General features: G+C 41.5%; 1 protein-coding gene across 1 annotated transcript in view; it reads left to right on the plus strand.

The window, feature by feature from the left end:
• LOC309557970 (aldehyde oxidase 1-like) overlaps positions 1-19,673 on the plus strand; it is a 159,072-nt gene that overhangs the window by 72,109 nt on the left and 67,290 nt on the right. The window contains exons 15-20 of the mRNA XM_082260859.1: positions 1-19; positions 968-1,054; positions 3,001-3,170; positions 9,716-9,833; positions 13,913-14,032; positions 18,236-18,332. The exon at positions 1-19 is cut by the window's left edge and continues 144 nt beyond it. Of these exons, the coding sequence (XP_082116985.1) occupies positions 1-19; positions 968-1,054; positions 3,001-3,170; positions 9,716-9,833; positions 13,913-14,032; positions 18,236-18,332 (611 nt within the window). The remainder of the gene's footprint in view (positions 20-967; positions 1,055-3,000; positions 3,171-9,715; positions 9,834-13,912; positions 14,033-18,235; positions 18,333-19,673) is intronic.

Genomic DNA, 19,673 nt, shown 5'->3' on the forward strand with positions numbered 1-19,673 from the left:
GCAGAGCTTACATGAGCCTGTAAGTAATGAGCAATAAAGCACAATGCTAAACAGACAATTCTAAAAAAAAAAAAAAAAAAAAAAAATTAAACTAATTAAAATGAATTTATTTTAAGAACATTGCCAGGCAGCCATATACATGTCTTTCAGTTTAGTTAGGTTTTCCTTCAAAATATGACAGCTGGTGTTTATCTCACACAATTTGAGTGGACGATCCGCAGCAGTCGCATGGGAAAGCAGCACATTTAGTAAGCCATCTTCCCAGTCTCTCTACCCGGGTAATAGTACTGGTTCACCTTAGGCTGTCTATGTCCACTCACTGTTCCTCCCTTGAGTTAGGATCTCTGACACCTCTAGCTTCAGTACATCTCTCTGAGGTCCTCCAGGGGAATAGCCTCACTCAAGAGAACACTTAGGCTGGCCTAAAAGACCTTTTGCAACCCTCCCTAGCCTCCACCACCATAAGGGTCAAAATCTACAGCCTGCTCTACTGGGAACAGGTCTACCTCTCCCTGTCACCCTGCCCTGTTTGGGGCCTCCACTTGCTGACTACATCTGATGGTGGGGTCCTTTGCTCCCATGCCCTAACTGCACTAAGACTCCTCCCAACCAGGCTTGTATATGGGCACTGACATTATTACAGGAGGGCTCTAACTAAAAGAGACCTAGCACCTAATAACGTTGCTCTGTTACCAGCACTACTCTGGAACAGGGCCACCCAGTGGCAGACTAGCTCACTGCACCTGCTAAATACTAGATGTGGATGGCTTTCTTGGTACATGGATAGATGCTGGGGTGGAACAATTTTTAGCAATTTTGGTATAACCAATTTACCAGCTGTAAGCGGCTCAAGGTCCTTAAGCACACACACACACACACACACACACACACACACACACACACACACACTACCCACACCTTCCACAAAAATGCCTTTATGCCCTAATATCTTTTTGCCATATTTTAGGTATCCAATTCCCTTGGTGTTGCAGAGTATAAAAGTGCTATCCGTGATTTTGAGACTAAAGCACCTAAAACCTTACAGATTTTCCAGGTAAGAGAAATGATCGTACTTTGATCTATTGTCTTTGACACATAAAATGGATCCTGTGTACATCAAATACATCTGATACATGCAAGAGTAATCAGAAATTGGTCTGCAACATTTTAAAAAAATACTTGGTACTTGTAATTTTTCAACATTGACATAACCTGAAATTAGGTGTTACCACGGATTACAAAAGCTTGGGTTTGCAGGCAAAAGAAAACATCCATGCAGACAAAGCTATAGGCTGTCTAGCAGAAATGCATGTGTGGGTAGCCTGAACATGTCATGCAGGGCTGTCTTTAGTATTGACTGGACCCTGGGCAAATATTTTCTTTGGCCCTACCAAATGCACTTATCAACTATTTGTGGGCAGTGGGGACACAAGGGACAGCTGCTTTGGGTCCCACAACAATGGCTGGGCCCGGGGCAGCTGCCCCTTTTTGCCCTGTGTTAAAGACAGCCCTGATGTAATGTAATTACAAGATTATTTACTTGTTCCTGACTCAGATTGCTGTGACATGGCATTGAACATCTGACTCCAAATTGATGAGCGGAGCAAACCTGAATGTATTTGATTCAATTCTGCAGACAGACACTGCCTTTTCTTAGTCTTCTTGGGGAAAATGCTGTACTTTACACTTTCTGACATTTACTGACTTCTGTTGAGCCCCTTTTAAGCCAATCACGCTAGGATATGCATTCCAGTAGAATAGGAAATCGCCTGATTAGTGATATGACTCTCACTGTCAAGTGGGAGACTCCCTTTTCATCCATCACCATCCACCCCAGGGCCAACCAGGCTCGCACTAGTAAAATCGCATACTCTTCTCCCCCAACATTGCCTGTAAACTGTATTCTGTATTCCATTCTACAATACTTTAAGAAGAACACCACAAAGAGACTTCTAGTTGCAGAATATGTTTTACTTGGAATTGTTCTTAAAAGTTACATAAAATTGGGGAGAACACTCCAAATCAAAGGTAACCTATTTTTCCAAGTAATGGTAATGAGTAGTAACTTAGTACAGTCGCATAGTTCACGGTGAAGACCGGGATAGCATTGCAGTAGTCACTGATCAACCTGGCTGACGTCACAAAGGAATCTCGGCCCCTCCTGTTTCTCTCCATAAATCGGGACCGGCCAGCACAGGGGATCATGTGACCACACAGCTGCGGTGTGATAAAAGGTATGTAGCCTTTTCATTTGAAAAAAAGAAAAAATCACTTTAGTGAATGGCAGCATGCCCCTTTAAGTCCTTCCCTCTACTTGACATTAACAGGCTCACTTGCTGTAGTCCTTCTAGCCCCTCTCCCAAATGGGAAAGCACACAGAACCCTTTCACATGTCTTATCCTCTCTGGCTGCTCTACCCTGGCTCTTACCACCTTTAAAAGGGCAGCCACAACTTAAAAATGCCACCTCTAAGAAGGAGCTCAAAATAAAGGAGACTTACCCCTGCCTACATGCCTGTGATATGAAAAGCACATAATGTACCTATTATTATGGGGATTATTATGACAGCTGTGTGAATACTGAGGAATTTTAACAATTATTTATTATAAATAGACCCCATTATGTCCGTAGTATACCCTGTTTTGCCCATCAATAGTGGTCCTTGGAGTGCTCGATATGAAAAGCACATAATGTACCTATTATTATGGGGATTATTACGACAGCTGTGTGAATACTGAGGAATTTTAACAATTATTTATTATAAATAGACCCCATTATGTCCGTAGTATACCCTGTTTTGACCATCAATAGTGGTCCTTGGAGTGCTCGTCAGTATAAAGACAGTTCATATTTGAAGCAAGTTTATTTAGTCACCTGAGAAAAACTGACTTGAAGAACCCATTTTAATGACAGGGCAGGTTTTTAAAAAATGTAATTTTTATTGTGACTGTAGTGTTTCTAGTTTACATGAGTCTTTTTAACATTTTATATTTGACTCAGGAAGTAAACTCCAATCAGCCAAGTCAGGACCCTGTTGGCCGTCCAATAGTTCACCTGTCTGGCATAAAGCAGGCCACAGGGGAGGCAGTGTATGTAGATGACATGCCACCTGTGGACCAAGAACTTTTCATCGCTTTTGTCACCAGCAAAAAGGCTCATGCCAAGATTGTGTAAGTAATATTTTTGTTCAAAAGTAATCAAAGGTATGATTAATTCGTATAGATAACATTTTCAGGAGCGATCAATTAGAATGTTACAGCACATATGTTAAATTTGGTTGCAAGAATAGGTGTGTGTGCGTGTGTTCAAATTAAACTTTTTTTCACCGTTTAAAACTTCTTCAAAACATGATTAAAAAGACTCCAGCTTTGGGGATTTCCCATTGTGATGATACAGCGCAGCTGTTTTTGTTGAGCTTTTGCGCTCATCACCCCACCTTACATTAGCAGAAGCCTCTAGCTCACAGGTGTCAAACACAAGGCCCGCGGGCCGAATGCGGCCCCCCAGGCCATTTCATGTGGCCCTCGCCCCTTTCATGCAGCTGCGGCACCCCCCTTGTCTCTGCCCCCACCATGTCTTAATAGTCAGCAGTAGAGAGGACAGAACGCCTTTACCAGATCCTGCACTCCCCAGTGTAGCTTCAGAGAGGCTTGTCTTTGCCCCCCCCTCCCAGCAGTCCGCAGCAGAGAGGAGGGCAGAACTCCTCCTTCAGATCCTGCACCTCTGTGTGCAGCCGCAACACAAGCTTGCCTCTGCCTCCCCTGGTCTCAGCATTCAGCAGACTCTAGAGGCTGACTCCAGCCCTCCTATGGTTCTCCTCCAGACCCTGAACTTTCTTCTTCCCAGATCAACCCGCATCTTCTTCCTGACAGCAGCACAAGGTAAGGGGGTGCATAGTGATGTAAGGAAGGGTGGGTGACTCCTTACTTCTGATGATGGTGGGGCTCTTGACTTCTCGTGTAAAGGTGTAAGGAGGCATGGGGTGCTCTGGACATCTACTCTTACAGATATAATCATATTGTATAGCGCTGCGCAAACTGTTGGCGGCTATATAAATCCTGCATAATAATAATAATAACCGGCCCTTTGAGGGCAATCATAATGCTGATGCGGCCCACGATGAAATTGAGTTTGACTCCCTGCTCTAGCTGTTAAAAAAGCAGCTATCGCAATTCCATGAACCACTGACCACGGTGGGTGGGAGCCCCCCCAGCCCTGGGTTTCCCCCCTCCCCAGCCCTGACCCTGTTGGCTAATAGCCAGGGCTTTCGGCTGAAAGTGCTATTGCTGTGTTTTACACAAGCCTCTGACAGTGTTGGGTACTTACATGAATAATCCCCTGCACATGGCTGAAGTTTACCTATAGAGCACATTGTCCAAAACAAAGGAAATATTTATCAGATCGCGACATTAAACTCAGAACTTAGCAAACTACTGCTCTGTACGCATGCTCCCTCATTATGGCCTAGCACTGTAAACTGCACTGATGTAGCAGGAGTAAGGTAGGACAGGGGAATCGGGACCAAATGAACTAGATTCTGACACTCCTTGAAGTGTCTTGTTCCTGTGAAATTTAGGTGAAATCTATCAAGAAGGAAAATTTCAAACAAATTGGCACACAGGTATTTGAATGTACCTGTATGATAGCTGCTTTTAACTGTGGCATTTTTAATGTGGTGTAGCACACACTGAGCTGGTCCTGCTGTTTAACCCAGGTTCTGGTCCCAATTTAGTGCAAGGCAGCCAATCACAAGGTATTTTCAGCCAGATGCACAAAGCTTCTCGGTCTTTCACATAGTGAGCGGGCAGATGGTCTCTTAGTGGTTTTTATTGTTTGAAGAACTGGGATGGGGGTTGGGATGAGCCTTGACTTGACTGAGGACACTATCTAGCAAACGGTTAGCTGAGATAGAAATCGTCTATGTAGGAACTTGCAAACAATTCAGCACAGGGGGTTTCCATTGGCTAGCATGTCTGAACAGTCTTTCCAAAAAAGAAAACACAATGGCAATGGTCTTTCACTCAGAATCTCTTTCAGGCCTACTCACTGTGTCACTGGCTATCTGAATGCCCCCTTTCAGGTGACACTTAGGGTTGCCACATCATCCCTTTAAAACCAAACGCATATTAATTATACAGGTTCTGTGTCTGATTAAGGTGGTAATTAAACTTACTTAGTGCTTATCTGCATTAAATTCGTTTTAGAAGCTGTGTAATTCATATGTGTTTGGGTTTAAAGGGATGAGATAGCAACCCTTCTGATGCTGTTCCATGAGCTGTTCCTGCAACTGGTGGATGATCCTTCAGAACCCTTCTGAGCCAAAATCACCCCAAACTTCTTGCAGCTTTTCAAAGGCCTTGGAAGATTTAACAGCACTTCCAGACTGGATCTCTCTCCAACCAGGAAGATTTAACAGCACTTCCAGACTGGATCTCTCTCCAACCAGGAAGATTTAACAGCACTTCCAGACTGGATCTCTCTCCAACCAGGAAAGGACCCTGCTATTCCATGTTTCAGACCTTTATATACAATATACACTCCTCAGCCCCCTTCTGGTCACTCTCATAACCAGGGATAGGCTGAGGCTGCACACAAGGTCAGCCCTGGTTCTACCTTCTCCACCCCCAATATTTAAAGTACTCTCTGAAAAGACAGGGGGAGACGGGGATGCCTGCAGCTGCAGAGCCCAGAACAAACCAAATGAAGAAAACCCAGCTCCACTGGCTACAGTAGAGCCCCAAAAATATTAAAATGTACCTATAACCTACCTATCAGCACCTAACTAGGAGTGTGCTACAGTGGTAACAGAGCTGTTATTATTTAACCACTTTACCACTGAGTACCAGAGTACTACTGCGGCAAAGTGGCTCGTTATCGTCTGATGACGTAGACCTACGTCGCCAGACTCCTCCCCCCGTAGGCGGCGCTCGCACGCCGCCGGAGGCGCGCTCCCGCTGTTTTCATTCACAGCAGGAGTCGGGCCAGGGGAGGAGCAGCGGCGATCGCCGCTGCTCTGCCCCGATCGTCGGGGAATCCAGTCTGTTTACACAGGCGGGCGGATCTCCTAAGTGACAGGGAGTGACAGATCGGAGTGTTCAGCATAGCTGAACATCCGATCTGTCCCTGGCTCACTCAGTCACCTCCCCCCCCCCACACGTTAGTAAGCACCAGGCATACATTAACCCCTCCCTCTCCAATAAAATTAACCCCTTCCCCGCCAGTGTCATTTTTACAGTAACAGTGCATATATATAGCACTGATTACTGCAGTAATGTCACTGGTACCCCCAAAAGTGTCAAAAATGTCAGTCAAGGGTCCGATCTGTCCGCCGCAATGTCGCAGTCCCGCAAAAAAAATCGCAGATCGCCGCCATTACGCGTTAAAAAAAAAAAAAAAAAAACACCAAAAATGACAGAAATCTTTCCCTTTGTTAGTAAACGCAATAACTTTTGCGCAAACCAATCAAAATACGCTTATTGCGATTTTTTTTTTTTTTTTACCAATCATGGGTAGCAGAAAACAAATTGGCCAAAAATGTAAAAAAAAATTGGTTTTTACATCTTTTTGGGGGGGAATTTCATATAAAAAAATGTTAAAAATATTGTTATTTTTTCAATAACAAAATAAACACTCTTTTTTTGTTTATAGCGCAAAAAGTAAAAATCGCACAGGTGATCAAATACCACCAAAAGAAAGTCCGAATCGCAAAAAGTGGCCCAGACGTAAGACAGCAAAATGCTCTAGTGGTAAAGTGGTTAAAGATGCCACTGCTGTGTAATCCAGAGGAAAATTCCTTGACCTAGTGAAACTGAAGCCATTTGTTCAGTATGGCAGTCAGACATCCACAGCACTTTCAGGGAGACACAATGGCAACCTTCTCCCCTTAGTATAGGTTTTCTTTAAACAGTATAGCAAAAAATTGTCTGTGTTGGATGTACCCCTATGGCTGTGCCATATGTGGAAAAGCGTGCTGAGTTCAAACTGTAAAAATGGTAGAATTCCCCAAAAAATTTTGATAATGTTCATTCCAATTTCTAATGGTTAGTGGGGGTCAAAATTGGCATTTTTACCACAGTGACCAGAACATTTTTTTTTTCAAACTTTTTACATCAATTTCAAAATGGAATGTTACGCAAACAAGTCCCCAAATGTACTGAATTTTCATTCAAATTATTTGAAAATCTACTAGTATATGGCCAGCTTACTTTTCTGGCACCTTATCTCTGAATGGTGTACAGCATTGACCTGAAGAGAGAAAACTGTAGCACTGTATTGTGCATCACTTCATGACCTTTGGACGTGCAGCCATCATCCTGGTATAAAAAATTTATGGCTGGTGATGGACTTTCCTGTAGAAGTGATCCAAGTGGTTCTACAGCCACCTAATCGCTTCCACAGAGCGTGGAAGGGGTCCTCCCCTCCCCCTGCCATTTTTCAAGCTCTTTAGTGCAATTGGTAAGTTTGGGACTGCTATGATTGACCTGTCCAGCTGCTAGAAGAGGAAAGGCAAGTACATCCATAATCGCCCCAGAAATCAGCAACTGGAAGTGATAAGGATTTCATCACTTTTTTGGTTTGTTTACAAATAGTTACCGGCTTTAAAAGGAGAGGTACAGCCAAAGCCCCTCTCCGCCCCTCCACAGCCCAGTGCTCCAGTGAGCGAGGAGGGGGCAGAGCAGAGAGCTGCTGACAGAGGCGCCAGGGGACAGATGCAGCATCGGGCCAATACTGCATCCACCTACGTAAAACTGGATTCTCATACATCTCCTTTTAAAGCATCTGAAAAACCAATGCTTTTGAGGGCAGAGGAGGATCTGGGGTCTAATAGATGCCAGATCTCTCAGTAAAGAGTACCTGTCAATGCGCAAATGCATGTAGGTCCTGCATGCATATGTAAACCGTGATCGCACCACACGGGAGGTATCGTCTTGAACATCAGGATGAAAGCAATAATTCTAGTGCCAGCCTTTATTTCTAAACTGGTAACCTGTAAAGGCTTTAAATGAATAGCCTATGGACAATTTAATGTACCGTAGTTTCTCACCACCCCATGGGCGTGCTAATTTTTAAAGCGTGACATGTTTGGTATCTACTCTGCGTAACATATTTTCTATTTTATCAAAAATGTGGGAATTATATTGTGTTTTGTATGCACTAAAATTCATTAAACTATTTTTTTTTCCCTGAAAATTTGGGTTTTTAAAAAATGTGGTGCAAAACAATCCAGCAACCACCATTTTTTTTTTTTTTTTTTCGAGAGAGGCCCCTGCTTTAAAAAAATAAATAAAAGGTATGCATGTGTGTGTATAATGTATGTATGGGGTGTTCTAAGTAATTTTCTAGAAAAATCTCAGATTTATTAGGTTTGTGTGAGAAACATCAGAATTGGCCCGGTTTTGAAGTAGTTTAAACTTTTGTTACCTTCTGCATGTTTTAATAACTTCAGGTTGCTTGTTAAAGTGGTAATAAACTACATTTTTTAAATTTGCTAATAGGTATGGTTTTTATGACCAAAATGAGGCTATCATTCTCTTTTGTTATAAACCCTTCATTCTATCTGTCAGCTGTCATATACACCGAGCTGCGCATGTGCAGCTCGGCATACATTTGCTGCACTTGCCGTGGTAATGTGACTCCCCATGCAACTCCAAAAGAAAGACTGGGTAAGGATGGAAGCAGCAGGAGCAGTTGCAGTGCTGGGGGGCTTCATTTGACAGGCAAGTGTGCCATAGTGTGCTAATATGCAGTGCATACTAGCACATTCTATCGTAACTCACCTGGTGGCCCCTGTTATTTAAAAAAGAAAGAAACCCATTTAATACCACATTACGTATGTCTTGCTTTTGTTGTTGCCATTATAAGTGGAGGAGGAGGTGTTAAGCTATAAAATCAAACAATAGAATATCCAGCCAGAATTTCTTTACATACTGTACGCTATTCAACCTAGGCATTTACCAATAACAATTTTTGGTAGTTTTTAGCTTTACAAAAATTTTGCGGTGGTGTTTGGGGAAAATACTGTCAGAAAAACTTAGGATTGTTACTCCTGTGAGTAGGAACACAACTTTCTTTGTTTCCAGGGGTGGTGCAGTTAAAGAGGTTGTAAACCTCCCAGGAAAAAAAAAAAACCTGAAAGACAAAGGCATAATGAGCTAGTATGCATCACATACTAGCTCACTATGAAATACCTACCTAAGAACGAAGCCCCCGCAGTGCCATCCGCTCACCGGTAACACGGCAGTCATGTTTGGTCATCCTTCTTCCTGGTTCGCACCCTCCGGCTATCTGATTGGCCGGAGGCGCAATGACATCACTCCCGAGCGCATAGGTGGCCGTTCCTTCAGAGCACATGCGCCAATGATGTCATCGGCTGCATGCAATGTAAATATCTCCTAAACGGTGCAAGTTTAGGAGATATTTACAGTACCTATAGGTAAGCCTTATTATAGGCTTACCTATAGGCAAAAGTCATAAATGGGGGTTTACAACCACTTTAACTGACAGGTTGGGCAAATTATTAAGTGTTTTGAGATGGGCTTTGTCTGGACTTTGTCTCGACTAGAGTGCAACCAGACTGTTTTTTAAGTTTCATTTTCCAAGCTGTGTGAAAAATATGGAAGCTGATGAATGTTTAACACAAAAATTAAAAATTGCCTTTCGTGACCCTTTAATCCCCAGGCAGCCAGATTCATAATACATTTTGTACTTTTTACAGGTCAATAGATGTTTCTCATGCCCTCCAATCTCCTGGAGTGGTTGATGTAATAAGAGCAAAGGATATCCCTGGTATAAATGAGATCGCTGGACAAGGACCTTTATTTTCAGAGGAGGAGGTACCACTTGAATTTATGAATAAAAAAATTAAATATAATTTTGTTTTCCATCCTTGCATATAATCAAATTACTTGATCATAGATCTTAATTTTTCATTTAGGCCCCATTCACACTAGTGCAACGCAACTTTACCGCGATTTTGCCGCGATTTTGAAAGCAATGGCAAGGCTATATGCCTCAAAACGCATTAAAATCGTGGCAAAGTAGTGCAGGAACTACTTTAACCACTTTACAACCGGAGGATTTTGCTGTCTTCCGTCCAGGCCACTTTTTGCGATTCGGCGCTGTGCGACTTCAACTGACAATTGCGCGGTCGTGCGACGCCGTACCCAAACGAAATTTACGTCCTTTTTTTCCCACAAACAGAGCTTTCTTTTGGTGGTATTTGATCACCTGTGCGATTTTTACTTTTTGCGCTATAAACAAAAAAAGAGCGTTTATTTTGAAAAAATAACAATATTTTTCACATTTTTTTATATGAAATTCCCCCCAAAAAAGATGTAAAAACCAATTTTTTTAAAAGTTTTTGGCCAATTTGTTTTCTGCTACCTATGTTTGGTAAAAAAAATCGCAATAAGCGTATTTTGATTGGTTTGCGCAAAAGTTATTGCGTTTACTAACAAAGGGAAAGATTTCTGTCATTTTTGGTGTTTTTTTTTTAACGCGTAATGGCGGCGATCTGCGATTTTTTTTGCGGGACTGCGACATTGCGGCGGACAGACCGGACCCCTGACTGACATTTTTGACACTTTTGGGGGTACCAGTGACATTACTGCAGTAATCAGTGCTGTATATATGCACTGTTACTGTAAAAATGACACTGGCAGGGAAGGGGTTAATTTTATTGGAGAGGGAGGGGTTAATGTATGCCTGGTGCTTACTGACGTGTAGGGGGGGAGGTGACTGTGTGATTCATGGACAGATCGGATGTCCAGCTATGCTGAACAGTCCGATCTGTCACTCCCTGTCACTATGGAGATCCGCCCGCTGTGTTTACACACAGCGGGCGGATCTCCAGACTCGATCCCCGACGATCGGGTAAGAGCAGCGGCGATCGCCGCTGCTCCTCCCCTGGCCCGACTCCCGCTGTGAATGAAAACAGCGGGAGCGAGCCTCCGGCGGCGCGCAAGCGCCGCCCAGAAGGGGAGGAGTCCAGTCACGTTAATACTACGTGACTGGACGGGAACGAGCCACTCTGCCGCAGTAGTATTACTGTGAGCGGTACTAGAGTGGTTAAAGTCGGTGCTACTTCAAAACGCACTGATATGAATGGGGCTCATTGAAAATAATGGAAAACGACTTGTCATGCGATTTTGCAGTCCAAAATCGCGGGACAAGTCGCACTAGTGTGAATGGGGCCTTAAGCAAGTCAGAATCCCTTTTAACTAGAATAAAGAATTAAAAATGTATATTTCATGCAATGAGTACAGCGTATTTTGTAGGGAGAAGAGGGATTTTTTTTTGTTTATTGTCTGTTAGGTTTCTGATTTGTTTGTATTTGTTGTTTTTGTCTGTGGGAAAACATTTAATTAAGCCCCCGTTCACACCGGTGAGATGAGAAGTGCACCCCATTGTCCGCAATGGAACTGTTCAAATTGGCGCAATTAAGGAAAAGGTTCCTGCACCATTTTTTTCTGATTGCGACTTTCATACACTTTCAAACACTTGTTGTATAAAGTCGCAAGCTGCAATAAAATTGGCAGTGCAAATAACACTGATTTGCTGCTTTGAAATTTCAATTCGGTAGCGTGACTTCAAAGCCACACTGGTGTGAATGGGGGCTTTAACATTTTTGAATAAATGCATACAAAATGGAATACAAACATAACCAGCATTCAAAGTCCATGCTTTTGTAATCCTTTTATACCTATACAGTGATTACTATAAACTCCCACTCTTAAATATAGATTGGATTTGATCAATGACTAGTCAATCACTGATTTAGTGTCCCTAGTCTCCAAAAAAAGTGTCAAGTGTCACTTAAGCCCCGTACACACATACCGATTGTTGGCCGTAAATATTCGGCCGACGACCGATCGGCCGATTGTAGGCTTGTTAGTAGTATGATGCTTCCGACAGCCGACAGTGCATTTTCGGCGGAAGAGAATCTGTCGTGCAGGCATTAAAATTTTTGTTGGCCAACACCAGCCAGTCAGTACAGATTTTGGCCGACAGACAGCAGATTAGCAAGACTGGGCATGCTCAGAAAAGAAAAAAGACCAGGAAAGTTAACCATCACATTCTGCAGTCGGCTGTTCCTGGGCTGAAGTGGTTAAGCAGCAGAACAATAAGTGGACAGAGTGTAAAAATAAAATAATGTCCGCGCCCAATAAAAGTGTCAACAATTTGCAGTCAGTGTCAATATACCACCACTAGTGTGCATATAAAGAAAAAAGGATTCCATAAATGAATCCTAATCACGTGTACAACTTAAAACAAATGTATAGATAAGCAAAAGTGCTCAGATGTTCAAATAATCAAGTGCTCATATTTGTGAAAATAACATGACAAAAAAGTGCTAAACTTCCAAAAATGACTTAATAAATAAAGCCAGGTGGGGTAAAGTTTCCTTGATAATAAAAGTATTCCATCAAAAATAAAAGCTGTAGAAGATAGGAGTGCTCTGTAGGGAATATCTCGTGCAGAAAAGGCTTCCACCAAATGGCTGAAATACAAACTCACCGGAAATAATGGCTGTCTAGGACAACAATTATGGTTTCAGGTGGTAATGTCTTTCATCTCAAAATATGACGGATCTCCCAAAACATCCACAAGGATGAACCGCAATGTCTGTCAGTCACTTTGGATGAATCAACCAAAGCAACATAAATATTCATAGTGTAGTAATTATTGAAGAAAAATTTAAAACAAGCTAAAACGTCAAAATGCTAGGAAAGTTTGGAAACTAGGCAATGGTTTAGATTTAAAAGGTCCAATAAAATGCAGTAATGTAAACAAATCCACTTGCATCTGATGCCGCCACTCCAGATTTAGAATGGCGGCTGGACCTCAGGCATATCACCAAGCTCAACGGCCGTTTCGCGCCAAGTGCACCATCGGGAGCAAATCATGAATTTTTATTTCAGCCAGTTGGTGGAGGCCTTTTCTGCATAAGATAATACCTACAGAGCACTCCTATAGTCTACAGTTTTTATTTTTGATGGAATACTTTTATTCACCCCACCTGCCTTTTATTTGAGTAATTTTTTGAGCATTTAGCATTTTTATGTCATGTTCTTTTCACAAATATGAGCACTTGATTATATGAACCTCTAAGCACTTTTGCTTATCTATTGTTTTATGTTGTAGACGTGATTTATGATTCATTTATGTTTTATATATAGCGCTGCAATCCTTTTTTCTTTATATTAAGTGGACAACACCGGGACACCTTCAGCAATGTCTCAGGCCAGGCAAGCCTTGTACTCTGTGTAACAGGAGTACTGAAAGAAACAGCCACTGAAATCCTTCCCCCATAGGTCAGTACTTAGTGTCCCCCAAATTTGGAATGCCACTCTCGGACTCCATCAAGCAGGCTCCTCTGTGAACTCGCAGGGCAGGTCTTTTGTGGCACCATCTCTTTGATCCCTGGTGAGGTTTATTGCTAAACAGGCCCTCTCAGCTTAGCTGGGATCCCGATGAGCAGGCTGGACCTTCAGCAGGACAGCTAGTAAAGCAGTCTTCTAAACTTCTCTACCCTAAACTCAGTGATCCAGCCCACATGAACACTCATATCTTACAAGCATGTGTTGTGGAACCTTCACCTCTGTCAGCCAACAGACTTGACTGTGCTTCACTGAGATTACCCATATTGTGTGTTGTGTTTTTTGTTATATACTATTAGAAGCCTGTTTATAATGGATATTGGGGGTACCCAGTGGGTACATATATTATATACTTACAATTATCTTTACATTTTTAATATAATGGTGATACAATTCACCTACACATGCCTATAGAGTTGGGTTTCTGAAACCAACAAACAATCTGGGTTAAAACATTTGCATTTGCTATTAATGGTATTTCTTCATGAGCTGGTTAATATTGTCTTTTTCATTTTCCTATGTTTTGTTTGCAGGTAATTTGTGTAGGGCAAATAATCTGTGCAGTTGTAGCTGACACTCCAGAACATGCAAGAAGGGCTGTTTCTAAAGTGAATGTAACCTATCAGGATCTAAAACCAATCCTCTCTGTCGAGGTATTTCGTTTAACACTGTTTACTCTATTCACATTTCCAAATGTTATGCAGTATTTTACAAAAAAGACAGGGGTTGATTTACTAAAACTGGAGAGATCAAAACCTGGTGCAACTGTGCATGGTAGCCTCTAACTTTAGATTAAGTAAGCTTTGACAAACTAAAAAAAACTGGAAGCTGATTTCTATGCAGAGCTACACCAGATTTTGCACTCTCCAATTTTAGTAAATCAACCCCAAGATGGATTAGAACATTCAGCAACGCAGTGCATAATTGCGTGCAGTCATGCAGATTAGAGTGTTACTGAGACCCAAAGGAAGGTTTTGTTGAATGGAACTATGGCCATAATAAAAATAAATGATCAAAGCCACATAATACTTTTGATATGATTTGGTTATAACCCAGATTGTCAAACTCAGGATGGAAGTCTTTGGTTTTATATGGTACGTTAGATCTATTTGTAAAAACTAGAAGTGTTTAAAGCTGTGCTATAGTGAAAATTGAATAAATAAATAAATACTTCCTGAAGCTGCTACTCACTTTGGTAAAAACCAAGAAAAACTAAAAAACAATCTTGAAGCAGCGCTAACAGGCATATAATTGATGTGAAAAATAATAAAGTGAATCAGTGAATATATATAATCAATACATACAAAATTGATAAGCAATAAAGTGCATAAATGGATTAAAGTGCATTCATGAAATATTCGTAGTGCAAACAATGCGAATAGTGCAAAAATTGCTGTATAAAAGTGCAGTCCAAAGTAAATAGTTCACTTAGGTAGAACTAAGGTGCTGAAAAGGTGCTTGAAGTATTCCACATAGGTGCCAAGTGGCTCTCAAAGAAGAAACCCTTATGGGGATGCACTCACCAGACCCGGAATATAAACAAGCCTCGAACTGTAACAATATTCCCTAGATGGATGGGTCTACTACAGCCTCCAAGTACCTCTGTTCCAGCTCCTCTACGCTCTCTCCTTAATCAGATGTTCAAAAAAAGGGGGAAGGAGCCAGACATAGTGAAGCCCGTAGGGTGTTTTATTGGATAAAATATATTAAAACTACTCACAAAAGTGCAGTTATTAACAGCATTAGAATATAGCAGAATCACAACGAATCATTCCACTTCCACGTGTCTTTGATAACGCCTATAGTAGGCGGGTGAAACGCGTCAACGTACTTCCGGGTAGAGGAACATCACACGACGTCACTTCCTGAAACCACCGCGGAACGCACGCTGGCAGCGTACGCAGAAGTGGAATGATTCGTTGTGATTCTACTATATTCTAATGCTGTTAATTAGTGCACTTTTGTGAGTAGTTTTAATATATTTTATCCAATAAAACACCCTTTGGGCTTCACTATGTCTGGATCCTTCCCCCTTTTTTTGAACATCTGATTAAGGAGAGAGCATAGAGGAGCTGGAACAGAGGTACTTGGAGGCTGTAGTAGACCCATCCATCCGGGAAATATTGTTACAGTTTGAGGCTTTTTTATATTCCAGGTCTGGTGAGTGCATCCCCCATAAGGCTTTCTTCTTTGAGAGCACCTTGGCACCTATGTGGAATACTTCAAGCACCTTTTCAGCACCTTAGTTCTACCTAAGTGAACTATTTACTTTGGACTGCACTTTTATTCAGCAATTTTTGCACTATTCGCATTGTTTGCACTATGAATATTTAATGAATGCACTTTAATCCATTTATGCACTTTATTGCTTATCACTGATTCACTTTATTATTTTTCATATCAATTATATGCCTGTTAGCGCTGCTTCAAGATTGTTTTTTTACGTTAGATCTATTCCCATAACTTTTTTCCTTATGCATTCACATTTAAGGCTTGGTTGAGGACTGTGCTCAACCACATCAGGACACTGTGTTTCTCCTTGGAGAAAAGGAGAATAATCACTAAATTGAAACCCCAATTCCACCAACTATGCAATACTTAAAATGAATGCTAAAATCTGAAATCTATTTCTACAAAGCTCAATCTGTGTTTGAAAGCCCTCCATAATTGTTCCTGTGCTGTTTTGAGCAAGCCTCACGAATCCCCAAGCCCTGTTTTTTAGGATCTAGTCAATGGGGGTTATTTTACTTATGTAGTAGATAGAATGTTTACTTTCAAAGTGAATTTTAATTTCTCTTGGTGACGCTAACTGAATGTATTATTTATAATTATTAAATAAATCAGGAATTATAGACAAACAGTTTGTGCAGTACATAAAATATTAGGGAAACAGGACAGTTACAATACAAAAAACCTGCCTGTGACTGCTTACAAACTGAGGGGCAAGTGCTGCAAAAAGGTATTATTTGTATAGGGATAAGTTGACGATGAAAGTAAAAGTTATTGCATAGAAGTCAGAAAGGTTTCTCTGAAAGTTGGGTTTACAGTGATAGCCTAAAGGTGGACCGAAAAGAGATAGCCAGTTAGGTTGGGGAGTTCCAAAGGATGGTAGAGGCTCTGAAGGTCTGGAGGTGAGAGTAGGTGACAAGGGAGTTAGATAGCAGGGAGGTCTTAAAACAGTTTGTATATTTTGAGATAATTGGGGCAAAATTTTATATGTATTTTTATGTTGATATTTAATTTTTTTTAAAAAAAGAGCTGGAGTTCAACTGTATCGAAGAGAAAGGGCTAATCGCAAAGAAAACTGAATTTTTGCTCACATATGATTTAAATGATTTAAAGTCAGCAGCACTACTTTACCTACTTTACTTAACTATGTGAATGTTCTCTTTGCAAAGTGAATTTTCACTGTGCTAGGTGAAAAAGGTAAAGTGCTGACTTCAATCATCCAACCATGTGCAAGCAAAAAAGCAGTGGGCTTTATTCACAAAGCTGTATCTTACTGCATCCAAGTATGCGGTAAGATGCCATACAGCATTTTCCCAACTCATTTTTGGCATTCACAAATAAAACACTAAAATACAAAATGCGCTATTTTATGATATTACAGATATGGGTCTGCCATGGATTTTGAGGGAGATCCCACACCAGTACACCTTCCTTAATTACCACATGCATTTAATTGTTTACTTCCTTCTGTGAACTGAGTTTAATGCCTGTTCATGAAGTATTTACTGCACTTTTTCAGGGTTTTGCGATAAATACCGCAGAACAGCATAATGAATTGACAGTTTCAGGATCGCATGCGGTAATTAAGGAAAATGTGTCTGGGCACCTAAATACCGCACCATGCGATCTGCTTTTATGAATGGAGCCCAGAATCCCATACTGCCAATTCACCACAGCAGCCTTTAGCCCTGGGTCACACTGGTGAGACTTGTCAAGCGATTTGACAGTTCCGAATCGCATGCCAAGTCTCAGCCTATTTTCGCCAATGGAACCGAAATGGAAAGAAGGGACATTGTAAATGAAACAGTGTGTGTTTAGTATCACTTTAACATTTTCAGTCCATTCACCATTCCCAATTTTAGATTATAGGGGCATCGTGTGGCCATCAATACAATTGCAGCCCTTCTGAAACACAGGCCACCGCGTTATACCATTGGAAGGTATTTTATGTAGGTGATTCTTAGCCATAGTGAGCAGTTTCAAACTATATTGTGGGTGAATCTGTTCAGGTGAATGTGCCTGAGGGGGTACTGTCTTCTTATTGAAATGCAAGCAAGAACTTAAAGGAAACTGTACTGAGAAAAGGTCTGCTTCTGAAAATGCTACTTGTTCGGTTATCTCTGGCTTCAGTGCTTTAAGTCCCCAACCGGGAGCAAGCATACCAAATTAACACAGTCCTGATTTGGATATTGGTTCCAGGACAGTAAATCAAATATCATAAAGCCCTTGTAGAGGTCAACTAGCAATTTCAAAAGAAACATTCAGCATTGGCAGCCTTAAAATTTTTTTGGTACAGGCTTCTTTTATTGGGCATTCATTTTAAGTTATGTTAAGTGATTTTTATCGTTCTGTTTGATTATACTCCAGTCTTAACAGAATACAAAACCTATTGGTGAAATTTTAGTGATGTAAAATAGACTCATAGGTCTCTTTTATAACCATTTAGAACAACTCGGCCAGATACTTTAAGAACATAATATATTGTAATTATTGTATATGGTTTTGAAAGTTTTAAAATATAAAGTGTTAAAAATTTACATCAAGTCACAATTTGTATGCACCTAATCCAATATAACTAGATCACATTAGCACAAGATTGTATAACACTATATCTTGATTCATTTTAGGATGCTATTAAGGCCAACTCATTTTTTCAACCTGATAAACAAATTCTACATGGAAATGTAGAAAAGGCCTTTAAAGAAGCAGACCATATCATCGAGGGTATGTATTATATAACATATAACAATAAAGCGTATCTGAACTGAAAACCAAAAATATTGCAACTAATCAATCTCTAGTTGTGGTGGCTACACTTCCTTATTAATGCCGGTTTCCTTTATTTTCACATGTAATCCTACCAGTAACACATTTCCTGTCATCTCCTGTCCTAGAATGACAACACTCACTTTACTGGAAGAGAAGTGTTGTCACCCTGGGCTGTGTTTCTGAATCAAACAACTGCTGCCCCCCTCTCCATTAAATACAGATGAGGGGTTTCATAGTTCACATGTAGCGCACCCCCTGAGGACCCTCAGTGAACTGGGATCCCCCCACCCTGCAAAGCCAGGCACACCAAATTTTACAGTCACTCCAGAGTCAGAGAACAGTCCAGTACTTTGTTTTTTTTTTTTGAGGGGATATAACTTGGATTGGGAAAAATTATGTGATGCCCACTGAAAAACTTCAGGGACAACTTCTCCTATACACAGTCTATATACAATTCTCACTTCCTTCAGCGCACTTGCATGCAGAGTTACAGCTGGCACACTGTAGATCTGACAAAGCACTCAGTCAGATTTAGAGCAACAGCCTTTTATAGGCAGGAACACGAGGCCCCTTTAAGGGTGTAGCAAAAAATTGCAGTGTCCAACTTAATCACTCCTGTCGCTACTGATCCCAGCACCACCTCTTCAGGCACTGCCAGCCCACCTGGCTGCAGCTGCCCCCTTTACTAGCCCTCCTGGCTCCTTTTCCACAGTCCTCCCAGACTAGAATGATTCCCAGTGTGTTGTAGAGGGTCCCTCCAGCACTTGACCCCCAGGCCTGAAGTCAACCCCCCCCCCCCAGACTAGGGGGCACCCTCAAAGGCCATCGACAGCCTCCTCAGCACTCTCTCTATCTTCCACCTGACTGCCCTTGCTGGTATTATTTAGGAGTATTTATGAGGTAGCCTGCCCCTTGCGACCCATTTTGCTGGGGATTGGCTGGGGCCCTCATCAATACTACAAGCACCTCCTCCTAGACTCCACTCTTTCTAGAGGCTTCTCCAAGGTTCCAGAAATCAGGGGGAGTCTCCAAAGATGCTGCTTGCTGAGTCATCCAGCCTCCCCTAGTCACTCAGCCCTGACCCAGATTCAAAACAGGCCTGGCTCTCTGCCAAGCCAAATTTACTTACACTAACCGCTTACAAAAAAAAAAAAAACCTATCTACATCTAGCACACTAGAGGGTGCTACACACAGGATAGCTAGGAAAGCTGCTAACATTGTTTCAGTTCATATAACCGAAAGTTACAAGGATACTCTTTCTATTGGGATCAGCAGGCATTTTCTTACATGGTTAA

The sequence above is a fragment of the Pelophylax lessonae genome, assembly GCF_965119305.1.
Source record: "Pelophylax lessonae genome assembly, chromosome: 6".
In the NCBI taxonomy this organism is placed as follows: Eukaryota; Metazoa; Chordata; class Amphibia; order Anura; family Ranidae; genus Pelophylax; species Pelophylax lessonae.